The sequence below is a fragment of the Hippocampus zosterae genome, chromosome 18, assembly GCF_025434085.1.
Source record: "Hippocampus zosterae strain Florida chromosome 18, ASM2543408v3, whole genome shotgun sequence".
Classification (NCBI taxonomy): Eukaryota; Metazoa; Chordata; class Actinopteri; order Syngnathiformes; family Syngnathidae; genus Hippocampus; species Hippocampus zosterae.
Window position 1 is genome coordinate 3,626,817 of NC_067468.1, and position 15,017 is coordinate 3,641,833.

The following is a 15,017-nucleotide window of genomic DNA, read 5'->3' on the forward strand; positions in this document are numbered from 1 at the left end:
GAAATTAATAGGTGATAGATTTGCGCTACAAACTAGCAGCAGTGCCTCACTGTCGTGGTCCTGCTGGTCCCGCCCGTGACGCACTCATCCAATCACAGATACCTTGGTGATCTCACTGTTACTTGGATCTTCATAAAACTCTTGCAACAATTCATGTACCACAACTACAATTTGCTCCAATACAATTTTGCAAAGCATTCTCTCCTCCGATAATATTTTTATTGTTATCTGTTATTTGCAATTGTGAGGGTCAGCAACCTTAAATGCTGTATTGGCCACAGAAAAAGAATAGCGCAGGGAGCCACAAAACCCTTTTGACATCTACATTAGATTGAGGATAACTCTACACATATGGTTTGAATGTTTTTACCTGTATTTTTTTTTTTTAACTAGCTTTGCATTTGTGAACTCAATGAGCTGTTCCCAAGAATAGTTTTATTTTTTCTGCATGTTATATTTTGAAAATATTTTGAAAGAGAAAGTTTTCTTGGACTTTTCAGGAGTCGAATAGCACTATAAATCTTGAGGCCTCGTGGCACACATTGGTGTTCGTGATGAATATATTGAGCCATAACAACAAAAACAAAGGTGGTGCATCTTCAAATTTAGAATTGCATTTAAGAATGTAAATTTAAAATGGCGGTAAATCCAGAGAGCCACAAATTGCAAACCCCTCTTATATACTCTAGGGAGCTGTGACCCTGTAGTTGTGCTACTTGAATATATATTATGAGTTTTACTGTGCCTACGAGGCCATGATGGTATCTGAATGTGAATGGAAAAATCTGAATTCATTCAAACCCTACTTGAAAAAACATCCTAGGATAAATCAAACATGTTTATATTACACATAAAATACATTTTTAAAAATTGCTGATGTGATAGACATGGAATTTAATCAGGGGTGTATATAAGTGGTGTGTAGGTGCCCACGCACACTGAAAATGTTAAATTCGCACCGGTTTAGTCCATCACTCCACATTGTACGGAAGAGGATTAGGGCCAATGAAGAAAAAAAAAGTTGGCAAGCACATTACATTTTTCTTTTGGAGCAAACAATTTGTTCCAATGAGCTAATTTTTTCTTTTTTCTTTCTTTCTCAATTCAGTTGATTTCAGCGGCTTGGCTTGTACCGCACAAATAAAGTGGTGTGGTGCGGCCGCCATCTGAGTGGCAGCCTTTATGTGCATCTTTGTCTCGCTGTGCAGCTGCTGCGATGATCTGTCAAAATATGTCTTGATGTGAGATCAGTCTGTGGTGCAAAGAAGATTGGGGACCTCTACCTTAGAGAATAATCACAAATTAGCTGATTCTGTGGCCCTGTACTCGAAACAACATTGGTTGAGGGCCACAGCAACATCCCAACACTGGTGTGATTGTCTTTTTTGGTCAGATTACGTTTGGTTTTGTTTCCTTGTGTCTCTTTTTTTGTCTCCACCTGTTCTTGCCATCCGAGTACCTTGTGTTAACCAATCAACCCTTTTGTCTTGTCAGTTTGCTCCTATTTAGTTCCATAATTGTGTCAGTCTTTGTTGGATCGTTGTGTTACTGTCATGTTTTTTTTTTCTGTCACGTCGTTTTGTGCTTCTGTCATGGGTTTTTGTTTGTTACTTTGGTTTCTTGGGGTTTTTCCGGACTCGTTTGTGTTTGTACTGTCATGTTGTTTGTTTGTTTTTTTGTTTGTCATAGTGTTGTTTTGTGCTTACTTTGAATTTTGGGCTTTTTAAGTACTTTGTCAGGTCTTTCGGTTATTTTTTCCAGTGTAACCTTGTGTTTTTGTTGATATACTTTGTTCAGTGCACCTTGCTTCTCCTGCCTCCTTACTTTTTTGGTCCCCTATCATCTAGCACTCCATGACAAATATCAGTTGTGTTATAAATGAATTAAATGTCTTTTTATAAGATGGTAAATTCTATTGTTTTAATGGCCCGGTATGTGTTGTAAATACTGTAGAAATTATTCAACAAAAAAATTAGAATTTCTAGAAAACTATTCGGACCATTCTTCTTCTTCTTCTTCTCCTTTCGGCTTGTCCCTTTTCAGGAGTTGCCACAGCGAGTCATTAATTTTCATCTTTCCATGTTCTCTGCATCCTCTACTCTTGACTCCAACTACCTGCGTATCTTTCCTCACGGCATCCATGAATCTCCTCTTTGGCCTTCCTCTCTGTCTCCTACCTGGTAGCTCCATCTCTAACATTCTCCTACCAATGTATCTGTCCCTCCTCTGTACATGTCCAAACCATCTCAGTCTGGCCTCTCTAACTTTTTCTCCAAACGTTCCTGTCTGAGTTGTCCCTCTGATTACCTAATTTATGATCCTGTCCATCCTTGTCACTCCTAAGGAGAATCTCAGAATCTTTAACTCAGCCACCTCTAACTCTGCCTCCTATTCCGCTATAAAACTATTCTAACAATTAAAATGGTGTAATATACGTTACATCACTATTTAATCATCGATCTATCCATTATCTAATCTATTTATCCTCAATGGGGTCGCAGGCATGCTGGAACTTATCCTAGCTGTCATTGAGGAGTAGGCGGGATACACTCTGAACTGGTTGCCAGCCAATCGAAGGGCACACAAAGACAAACCCATTCACACTCACGGTCACACCTAGGGTAAATTTAGAGTGTTCCTCCATTAATCTGCCATGTGTGTTTTTGTAATGTGGGAGAAAACTGGAGCACCCCAATAAAACCCACGCAGGCACGGGAAGAACATGCAAACTCCACACAGGGAGGCCAGAGCCAGAATCAGACCCACAACCTCTGCACTGTGAGGCCACCACTGTGCCGCCACTAGTTAATCACGATTCTAAAACATTCGGTTTGGTCAGAACCTAACCGGTTCTGCTTTGAAGAGCAGACCCAAATTATAACGTGCACCCCTGAATATAATTCTTAGAATTTGTGTGCTAGAATGTTGTCTTTCTGAAAAAATAGTGGGAAAACCGCTCACCTTCAGTGCATCTTTCACCGTAGAAGGGACGCTGGCAGTCACAGCGGTAGTTGGTCCACAGGTCCATACAATGTCCATTCCCATAGCAGGGGTCAGGCTTACACCACTCGGTCTTGGGACATCCATGATTTTGTACTTCCTTCTCTTGAAATGATTGGAGGAGGATCGGTTGGGCATCGATCTTTAAGTCTTCCATGCATCCAATAAAGTTTGCCTCACTTAGGGAGTTAAGTAACATTTCTTCAGATGCTCCACCAACATATATATGCGAGAGGGTTTCCAAAGTCTGGAAGGGTGATTCATGTCCAGCTCTGCAGTTATCTCTGTAACAGCCAGGTCCTTTCATTATCAAATGAATGCCTTTCTTATGCTCAAATACATGAATATCTCTCCAAAACCCGTCATTAACAACGACAGGAAAGGTCAAGTTCACTTCAGATCCATCAGAAAACGCTTTTGTGTGAAGGAAACCATCCACAATCTCTATCAGGACATAGGTGTCAACATCTCCTCTGTAAAAGAGTAACACATCAAACAATGTTGTCCGGAAGCGGAACTGTATTGCAAATTCATTATTTTGAGTCTCAGTTTGGATCATCTCTTGAGAAACGTTAATAAAAATGAACCGCGGGGAAGAGAAAGAGAACGTTGTTAGCGTAGAGCACTGCTCATCCATGAAGCCATGTGGGCACAAACAGGTGTGGCCATGTTCAACTCCATCAAACCACGGGTAGCAGGTGGCTCCATTTTGACATTCATGGCGGACACAGCCCGAAAGCTTAACACTGCAGTCCTTGCCTCCCCATGGCCAATAACCAACATTGACCTCGGGACAGTGACAGTTGTAGGAAGCAATGTCGTCTTCGCACCAGCCATTATTCTGACAGGGCTGGCTTTCACATTCGTCAATATTCATTTCACAAAGAAAACCTGAGGGAAGATGTAAACAAAAATTTAATTGAAGATCACTTAAAATCCACTTGGCATTGATTTTTATTTAAATTATGAACAATATGCCCTGTACATGTTGTACTAGTTGTGTAATTAAGCGGTTTAAGATCAGCGAAGAGAATTGTGAAGGAAGTAGGTTTATACATTTTTTTTTCTTACTACAGTGGTGCCTTGAGGTTAAACAAGCTCAAAAGTAGAAACAATCTTAAATGATCTTTTTCCATTAAAATGAATCAAAATGCCATGAATCTGTTTCAGATAATAAAAAAATAATACATGTACATTTTTTGAAATGTTTATTTGAATGTGGTGAAGCAGCACTCAAGTTTTTATTTCGTGTTTTCAAGTGCTGAATGTGGCCACCATCGTCAGCATAGACAACATCAAGCCAATATGAGAATTCTCCCAAATGTGCCTCAGAATGTTGCGGTTATTCGATCTTTCATGTCATCGATATTTGCTGGAAGTAGGGGGAACATGCCACTAAAAGATAAAGCCACACACAGTGAGGTCTAAGTGTCCAGGCCAAACGCAGAGAGTGAGGTCTTTAGCACCTCTGCTACCAATCCACTGCAGAGGCACATTTTTGTTCAGATAAGCTTGAACCCCAAAATGCCGATGGGGCAATGCTCCATCTGGTTGAAAAATGAAGTACATTAAAGTCTTAATACAGGAAAATCGTAAATATTTTAAGGGTGTCAATTATTATTACCGGTAGTTTTTTTTTTTTTTTGTTGCTAAAATTGCAGCATGCCTCAGACCCTAGCCTGACTATATTTGCTTTTTGTCTGCAGCGCTACTGAAACTAAAATTCCTTTTGGTAAACTCTTAATGCCGTGATGTACGCTATTAAAGAAATCCATAATACCAAAATAGATGTACTTCATTTGAATAAGAAATACACGAGTAGCCGAGGCAGCAAAATACACCGCACTTCTTTTTCTGTTGCTTCAGGGAATTCATTCATATTTGTAAGAATGAAGTTTTATTGTGTTTGTTGGATCATTTTAAGTTACGAATAATACAAATCAGTTAGAACTCTTACCTGAAAACCCAGCAGGGCAGGTACAAACATAACCTTTGTTTTGATCTGCACAAGTGCCTCCATTATGGCAGGGTTCAGAGTCACACTCATCAATGTTAATGGTACAGTTCTGTCCTGTAATCAAAGCAGTACAGGATTTGACAAGTTTACATAGAGAGGAGAGTTATGTTATTTTTTATGATCATTTTTCATTATGTCACCTACCTGCAAACCCTGACTGACACTGGCAAATATATCCAGCTGCATTTGCATAGCTTCGCTCCCAATCAAGCTCCCGGTGACTCAGATTTGAACGTTCAAAACATTCCCCATCATTGTCACAAGGATGTTCAGCACACTCGTCTATGTCAATCTCACAGTTTGCGCCTTCATAACCTGGATGGAGCAAAACAAAAATCAAATGTTAATACTGTGGCTGTCATGAATGAAAATTACGATGATTATCTTCACCTACGAGCCTTTAGCATATGAGGTTGGCGAATTGTTTCTCTGTTGCTGTTGCTATGCCATCTAGTGGTGATTATTAGCAGGAACCAATTGTAACCTGAAAGGGGTTTCGGTCCGACAGGTGCAACTTTGAGAGCTCTGCGCAGCCATTATGAAGCAAAGATCACACCAAAAGCTGCATTAACTACTGACTAAACCGCGGATCGGCAACACGCGGCTCCAGAGCCACATACGGCTCTTTAGCGGCATCTAGTGGCTCCGTGGAGCTTTGTAAATAAATGTTTGAAAATGGAAAAAGATTTTGATAGTAGGCTAATATAGCTCAAATAGATATCGATACATGTTGCAGCTCTGAAAAAGGAGAGCTGTGGTGTTGTTTTTTTTTTTAAACGTACACTATATTTATGCTTTTAACAGTCTCGACAAACAGACACGTCTGCTTCCGACTCCTTGCCTTCTCTCTTCTCGTTCGGCTCAAGAGGCGTCCAAACAAAGGCAGCCTCCGAAAAACGGAAATTAATGATCACTTCACTGGCACTAAGAAAAGCAAAAATAATGCACCAAAACAAAAAATCAGGCAAGGAAATCACAAAATAAATTCTATGGGGGAGTTTGTGAACACACAACAAAGGAATAAGATAAGATATCCTTTATTCGTCCCACAATGGGGAAATTTACAGCCTCCAGCAGCAAGAATGTATGTAGAAAGAAGAAAGGAGAAAGAGAAAAAAACAACAACAAACATCTTTCAATTAAATACAATATGAACACAAATGGATAAATCGCAGTACTATTTACAACCTTCACATCATTTAATTATTATTATTATTATTATGATTGTTATTTTTTATTCATCAGCCTGACAGCAGTCGGTAGGAACGAGCGTCGGTATCTCTCCTTCTTGCAGCGCGGGTGTAACGGTCTCTGGCTGAAGGAACTACCAAGTGCTGTCAGGGTGGGCTGGAGGGGGTGGGAGGGACTGGCCATCATAGCTTTTAGCTTAGTTAGCATCCTTCTGTTGCCCACCTCCTCCAGAGTGTCAAGGGAGCAACCCAGGACAGAACTGGCCTTCCTGACCAGTCGCTCCAGTCTCTTTCTGTCTCGGGCCGAGATGCTGCCTGACCAGCAGACAATGCCATAATGTATGGCCGAGGCCACCACCGAGTTATAGAACGTCTTAAGGAGTGACCCCTGAACCCCAAAAGACCTCAGTTTCCTGAGTAGGAAGAGTCGGCTCTGTCCTTTCCTAATCAGGGATTGAATGAATAACAAACAATTCTGAGGCAGTCCAGTCTCCTACATACATACAGCATGTGTTTCCTTAATTATAGGTTTTATAGAAGGCTTTTATTTTTTTGCGGCTCCAGACATGTTTGTTTTTTGTTTTTTTCCTATATGGCTCTTTCAACATTTTGGGTTGCCGATCCCTGGTCTAAACGAAGGAAGAAGGAGACAAGCAAGACTTATAAGGATATTTAGATCCTTCTGAATGTGAGCCCACAAAGTTTGTCTGCCTTTTTGTTGAATCAATTGTCTTCATAAGTTTTGTCTTTCATTTTTTGTTTTGCTATGCCATTTGTATTTATATGTTTCATGTCCGTGTTTGTGACCAGTTCTCAAAGCTTTGTTACCGGTGCAGTGGTTGTGTAGGCTCTAAGCTGCATTGTATTGTATTCACTTTAGCGTACAGTTTGGTTTGTTGATTGAACATAAAATATATACAGTAATAATTTGACAGAAAATAAGGTAAATAAAATAGTAAAAAGAAAGAAATCAGTCGTCATTCAACACAGTTATTATGTTCAAGGGAGTAGGAAGAAGTAAAAAACGTATCTAGTCAGTAGTAACATATAATGCAGGGGTGCCCATTACGTCGATCCTGATCTACCGGTAGATCTAAGACAGATCCCAAGTAGATCCGAAGAGTGTCGAGGAGAAAAAAAACAAACAACCATTTGTGTGTCCTTGTACATGTTAGTAACATATTTTTTGTGTTCATGTACGCTGCACCCTAATCATCTTATCAGTCTCGTTTTCACCCAAAAAATATTTTAAAAATAAAATCAAGCAGGTGAATCTGTAATTTACGGTGGCGCGTGATTATGTCACCGGAAGTTGTTATCACTCAGCAGTCTGCAATTGCAGCTTGTGACCAGAGCTGTTGCGCTGTATCTTTTATCATCATTATTCTCATTCAGAGTTTGCTTCGTGTGCAATTCACCAAGGGCACGGGCAAAGAATAGGAATCGAGAAGGGCCCAGGGAAGCAAAATGCTTCATGTGAGCTAAAATGGTACATGTGAGCTACGATAGTTAACTGCAAATGTGCGTCGTATGCCTCAGTTTCAGGCTGTTTCTCATCATAGCGTGAGTGCGTGTGTGTGTGTGTGTGTGTGTGTGTGTGTGTGTGTGTGTGTGTGTGTGTGTGTGTGTGTGTGTGTGTGTGTGTGTGTGTGTGTGTGCGCGCGTGCGCGTGCCGGTAAGGGTAGATCCCAGGAGGTTAGTTGATCGAAAAGTAGATCTACGATCCGAAAAGTTTGGGCACCCCTGATATTATAATGGATCCATAGCGGAACCACAGCCACTATTTCAGCTTCTATTCAATGCACTTCATAATGCAGTGTACCCTATACATAAAAACAGTTTTAAAACAGGCCATTCATTGAAGCTGTGCTTTATTATCTGAAGTGCCTTACAGTGCAGAAAATACAGTATTTATATAACCCTTAACAAGAAAAGAGTCACAGTAAACACATATTGATCACATTCCCTGATCAACAGTGATCCCACGCTATTTCGCGGTCCGTTTATCGCGGATTCGGTTCATCGCAGATTTTTTCTAACATATTCATTAAAAAAAAAAATCCCAAATGGAGTACAGTACTGTATATGTTGCTCTATGTGACTCGCTGTTGTTTTGCAGCTTCTCCCGGACTGTTTGCGGACTTTAAAAAAAAAAAAAACTGTATATGTTAATTGGTCACAACTTGGCGGATTTTCGTTTATCGCGGGTGGTTATGGTCCCCATTAACCGCGATAAACAAGGGATTACTGTACCTCCACCCACTCTACCCCCCACCCCAAGAGGGCAATGAAAAGCTCATAAACCTCATATGGGGAAAAAGGGAGTGCCCTTGAGAAGGGCCCAGAGATGGCCAGGTTGCAATCAATGTTGATTAGGCAACATGTAATCCAAAATGGTTTTGCACAATGTTAGTTAGAAAAATGTAAGAGTCTACTGAGCAAGATGAAATTTAACATATTATGTGGTGCTATACATTGTTAACTTCAACATCACAAGAGTCCATATAATAGTCAAGTAAAATTTATTTATATAGCCGTAATCACAGAAAAATCTCAATGGACTTCATGTGCCTACATTTGACAAATACAGTATTGACATCCCCTAATCTTGGCCCCGAGGAGTGCAAGGAAAAACATAAAAAAATACACTCAGGGGAAAAATGAGAAACCTTGAAGAGGCCAGCGATGGGGGAATCCCACTTTCAAAATAACTACCCTGCCGTGGATGCAGAGTGAGTAACATTTAACACAATATGGTGCTTTATAGGGTAGTTACAAAAAATGTAAGACTCTGTTTCATAAGATAAAACACTGCAGGAAGATGCCTTCGGAGATGCGGGTCCTCTTCAAATCCCATGCCGATTGTTCAATGAAGAAATCTCCACAGCAGCGTCTCCAACTGGATGGTCCAGCTCAGATCCTGTCAAGATCAGTTGGTGCAGATATTTTCCAGATCATTTGGAGCAGAACCTGTACAGCGACATCCACTTAGGTCATCATCACCTTGCCCCCTCTCCAAGGAGGGGGGGGGGGGAGGCGGGGGGGGGGGGAATAGAAGAAGTGGCAGTCAAACAGGCCAACATGTAGTTCAACTAAATGCAAGAGCCTACCAAACAACTCGTAACTCCAGTTTAAAACATTTCTACTGAGGTGGCAGTTGTAATTACCATGTGTATGGTATTCCAGTGCACTGTAGCCCGAATACAAAATCCTAAAGATGAAACGCTGCAGGACGACACCTTCGGATTAGTGGGTCCTCCTGAAAACCCTGCCCAGTCAATCAATGCAATATTCTTCATAAAAACCCCTTCGGGAAAGTGGTTTGTTGAGATGAAATCAGGCAATGAGAACCCCGCTACCAGTGTCTCCATACAGTCGACACTAGCACGCTAACAGACAGCTCGCACCATCCACCCGCCTTCCCTAAAATTTGCTGGTAACAAAGGCAAAAGTGAGGAGCTTTTGCCCAGAAGCCAGACCTGACCGTGAACAAATTAATGAGGAATACCATCAGCTCACGCAAGAGGTCGCGCCACCAAGAAATCAGCTTTAGACTTTGGCACCAACAAGAAAAAGGAAATCATCTTATGGATAACAAAAACAATGCACATGTTTTGAACTGAGAAACAGGTTCGCTTGACTGTCATCTGACCAACAAGCTTTGGTTGATCACAGTACCAATGCAAGGTATGAAGGTGGAGCCTCTCAGCAAATGGAAGCAGTTACTGAGCAACAAACACTAATCGGCTACAAAGCCTTATTTGCCGTCAAACATCTATGTAGCAGAAAACACTCAAAGGTTCTGTGTTTTGCTCATGACATAGTTTCTGATATTTCTTAAGCTGAGATCACTACTGAGCATCCAAGTGTCAGAACAGTTATAATTCACACAGTAGCATCTGATATGTTGATAAAACAGTCAGAGGTACTGAAGAAATAACTTTGTTAAGCTTTCTACAAAAAAAGCAATCTCTGAATCCTAGAGATATTCATGAGCAGGCCTCCCGACAAGGGGGTAAGTGCTTCAGCCAAATCATGTGGCTATCAAAATGGCTGAGAAGCATCTAAACAAAACAGAGGTGATTGTTTTTGGTAATAAAGAAAAGAGAATTACTGTTAGAAAACACCTGGAATCACTGCCTTTAGAAACCAAAGACCAAGTCTAGAATCTTTGGGGTGCTGATAGACTCAGACCTGACTTGAAGCAATCGTATAAAATCAATCACTAAAACAACCTTTGCATGCTGCAAGCAGACTTGATTACTATAACAATCTTTTTTTCCGGATTCCATCAAAAGAGCATCAAACAACTGCACCTCATTCAGAATTTTGCAGTTTGTTTTCTGACCACGACCAAAATGTTAGAATATATTACTCCAGTCCTAAAGGCTTTTTCCTGGCTCCCACTTAGCTGTTGAATGACTGGTGACATTCTGATAATGGTCTTAAAATACGGAATGGTTTGGGTTCTGAATACATTAAAGAAATACTGATTGACGCAGCATCAGGAGCAACAGGGGGTTCAGCATCTTGCTCAATGACACTACAACATGGTCAACATGGCTGGTGATTGAACCCCCAACCACTCTACCATTGAGCCATGCTGCCTCATGCTAACTGTTTCCATGTACCCCCATTCAACATTAGAGATTTTTCATTCGAATTTAATATCTCTATGGGTGGTTCTCTATGTGCAGTTGGTGACGTTTTTGATCTTGCGATGACCACCTAACTTGGGGCTCGAACCTGTGATTCCGTCCAAAAAAAAAAAAAAAAAACCTCACTGTGTGGGCACACACTTGCAAATCTTCGCCGCTCCACACCCGTTTTTACAATCTCACAAATCTGCTGTAACCCAGCCTGCTCTAATGTGTGCTGTCATGGAAGCATCTAACAAGAGTCTATATTTCTAAAAAGTGTGATGGATGAAAGTTGTCCAACCTCAGCAGGCCAAGTCTACCCAAAAGCAGGCGCCATTACCTACCAACCGCAATCCCTGCTTACTACGAAAATTGCCAGCTACTTATTAAGCGAGAATAATTTGCTGACTAGTTAGTCCAATCATTGCGTTTCATAGGCAAGGGTTTAAATATGATGAGAGCTCGAGTGTCCTGTAGCTAAGGTGTGGGAGCCAGGAGACCGGAGTGAGGTGAGACTAGCTCAGGGGCTAAATCTCTGCATAAGGACACTTTGATCCTCTCCTTTTCCATCTACAGTATAACTGATTCAGACAACAAAGTGTATGCAGAAAAGTGGTGAAGATTGCACGACTGTTTGTGTCCTATGTGTTGTGTTGTGTTATTTTTGTTATTTTGACTTTAAAATGGTGCCGCGAGAGTGGCTGCCTTTCCAGCAGCTCCTATATTTTGTTGTTCTACTTCTTCCTTTCATAACTTTGCTGCTGTGAATCGGGAATTTCTCCATTGCGAGACTGATAAAGGTTTTCTTATCTTATCTTATCTTATCTTATTTGAACATGCTCGGCACAATTGGCAAGAATCTTAGAGCTAATGCTAACCGAACTAGTAGGTCAGTTACAACTGACACTTTCTGTTGTGTCTGCCACATCTACAGCTATCAAACCATTCTGCTCTAGCTGATGGGCCGTCTTTGTACCAAGGAAAGCCTCTCAAGGAGAAGGGTGCTAATGGTGCATGAGTCCATACATACGTTTAGTCGTCTGGAGATTTGGGAGCAAAGGCAGTAGAGAAGTTGAGGAGCCGAAGTCTGCACAGCAAAAATCGATCCTTCTCTGCTTACAAAAGCAAAAAAAGAGTCTTCCCGCCGACCCCGGAAAAAAAATGAAAAACTAGAAATGTAGGACATGGGTGGGGAAAAGAAAATGTTTGTCTCTATGCGAGGACAGAGTAGTTGTTGGAAGTTGCAAGAAGGAGATGACGCCAAAATCTAGCATGTCTTATTGCTGGTAAACCTAAAACATGGTCAGAAACTAAGTGATCCACTTAGTTTGACGTGCTACTTGACTAGCGGTTTGGACGCTCCTCAGCAAGGGTAAAAATCGGGAGTCATATTCTTGAGGAGCCACACACTTTCTAGTTTGAGGTACCCTTGCTAGTTTGAGGTACCCTGACTGCTGCTTTGTTAAATTAAGCAATGGCTTAATACACTCTCGGACAACACAACACAAACAACCTGTCGGTAAATTGTTTCTAATACAAAATATCTGAGGTCAATGAATGCATCGTGTTTGCCCTCTTCACATAAAAACACACGTCGTACAGCTTAAAATCAGGCTAGTAAATTTATAATCTATCAATAGCTATTAGTTTCTTGATAACATTTCTTGACAATCTTAATGATTAATATATTAATATTAAAAACCTTAATACAGTGGTTAGCGCGTCAACCTCGCACTGGTTCAATTCCAGCTCTGGCCTCCCTGTGTGGAGTTTGCATGTTCCCCCCATGCCTGCGTGTGTTTTTACCGGGTACTTCGGTTTCCTCCCACATTCCAAAAACGTGCATGGCAGGCTGATTGAACACTCTAAATCAGGGGTCTCCATCCACGGGCCTGGAGTGCTACTGTCCTGCCTGTTTTCCAGCTCTCCCAGGAGCAACACACCTGATTCAAATAATCAGGATCGTTCTAATGCTGATTCAGAGCTGGCTGATGAGCTGATTGTTTAAATCAGGTGTGTTGCAGCTGGGAAAGACGGAAAACAGGCACGACAGTAGCCATCCAGGCCCGCAGTTGGAGACCCCTGCTCTAAATTGTCCCGAGGTGTGTGTGTAAGCATGGATGGTTGTTCGTCTGTGTGTTCCCTGTGATTGGCTAGCAACCGATTCAGGGTGTTCCCCGCCTATGGCCCGAAGACGGCTGGGATAGGCTCCAACACCCCCCATGGGCCTTGTGAGAATAAGCGGATTGGAAAATTGATGGATGATTTTCTTCACTTTGGAGCCCTTCAAATTGCATTTTTAAGCCACACAGGATGACTTGAAAATGCACTGTACATGCTGTACATGTCCATCTAAGTAGAAGGTGTTTGCGCAAATGTTTGGTGTTTGACATATAGTTCAGGTACCTGGCCAACAGACGCAAGTATAATCTTTCACTCCCTCCAGGCACGTAGCACCATGTTGACAGGGATGAGACGCACATTCAGCGATGTCCACTTCACAATGGACGCCCTCAAATCCGGTGTCACCGCAGTCGCATTCATAACTGTAACAAATTTAAAAAATTTTTAAAATGGTTCTTGTTGAAGGTAAAAGAAGATACATGAAACTGTGGTTAGAGTACAGAAAATATTTTCTGAACATTCTGGGCAAATAGGGTCAAATTTTAGAGCGATCCCAGAAAAATACAACTCAACTCAACACAATGGTATTTATATAGTACTTTAGAATAATCACCGCTGTATAAAGAGTAAAGTACATGGAGTGAAATAAGTTATACAACACCAAACAATAGAATCTCAAAGACAGTAAAAAGGACAAGGGCGGCCCAGTGGTCCAGTAGTTAGTGCTCGACCTCACAGTGCAGAGGTCGTGGGTTTGATACCGGTTTGATACCTTCCTGTGTAGAGTTTGCATGTTCTCTGCGTGCCTGCGTGGGTTTTCTCTGGGTACTCCGGTTTCTTCCCACATTCCAAAAACGTGCATGGCAGGCTGATTGGATGCTCTAGTCTAAATTGTCCTTAGGTGTGAGTGTGAGCGCGGATGGTTGTTCATCTATCTGTATGTGCCCTGTGAGTGGCTGGAAACCGGTTCAGGGTGTCCCCCGCCAACTGCCCGAAGACAGCTGGGATAGGCTCCAGCACCCCCAGCGACCCTCGTGAGGATAAAGCCGATCGGAAAATGGATGGATGGATACATAAAAATCACAAAAACAGTAAGAATAAACTCAAGTCACATGCTGAGTCAAAAGTCAAAGAAGAAAAATGTATTTTAAGACAATTTTTTCTTAAAGATGGGCAGCAAAGGGTCTTGGCGAGCATTTCGTGGGAGGTCATTCTAATGGAAAATGAACTGGCAATGGAAAAGGCTCGATCCCCTCTGTCTGGCACAACACTGGGTGCCTAAATAAACAGGGAATGACAATTTCATATTAAGGTGGGGCATGTAACATACTAAAACCTGCAAGTCTAAAGAGCTTCATTATAGTTTTTTGTACTGGTTGAGTCACAGATGGTGTAGTGATACACTCGTCTGACTTGTGAGCGGGCAGTGTGAAATCGGTTCCCACTCAGTGACGATGTGCTTGTGGGTGTGAATAGTTGTTTGTCTCTATAGGTGCCCTGCGACTGACTGGCAACTAGTGAAGGGTACTGTCTGCTTTCCGCCTCAAGTCAGTTGGGATCGGCCTCAGCACCCCCCGCCGCCCTGTTCAGGATAAGCTGTGTAGTGACTTCTATATATATAATTCACCACCAACTGCAAACGTGTGAATGCAATGTTGCATATGCGTGTCAGAGAGTTCACGATTTGGTAACGGGGTAGAAATAATTGCAGTCCCTTTAAGGACCACCATGTTTATCTGCTGGTTTCTATGGAAACCGACTTTCGGCGGGTCTCGGTTGGCGCGGGAAGTTTTGCTGCTGTTTGTGCTAATAAAAAAATGACATACTCTCTCTGAGTGCGAACGTGAGAAATTGTCGCTTTCTTCGCGTTGCTACAATTTCTACAGCGGTGTTGAAAATTGATGGATGGATAGACTGACTGATTGGCACTATAGATCCTCTGTTAATACATTGTACCACTTTACTTTTCAAAACATACACTTACATAATTCACAATGAACCAAAAACATTCAAGAGTTAATAGAAAAGAAGAAAACCAAGTCTTTT

The 15,017-nt window shown here is 41.6% G+C and overlaps 1 protein-coding gene across 1 annotated transcript in view; it reads right to left on the minus strand.

The window, feature by feature from the left end:
• Nucleotides 1–7,770: 7,770 nt before the first annotated feature.
• LOC127590697 (fibropellin-1-like) overlaps nt 7,771–15,017 on the minus strand; it is a 50,701-nt gene continuing 43,454 nt past the window's right edge. Inside the window, exons 4-5 of the mRNA XM_052050133.1 lie at nt 9,716–13,393; nt 7,771–9,220 (exon numbers count right to left, since the gene is read on the minus strand). Of these exons, the coding sequence (XP_051906093.1) occupies nt 13,246–13,393 (148 nt within the window). The 3' untranslated portion in view covers nt 7,771–9,220; nt 9,716–13,245. The remainder of the gene's footprint in view (nt 9,221–9,715; nt 13,394–15,017) is intronic.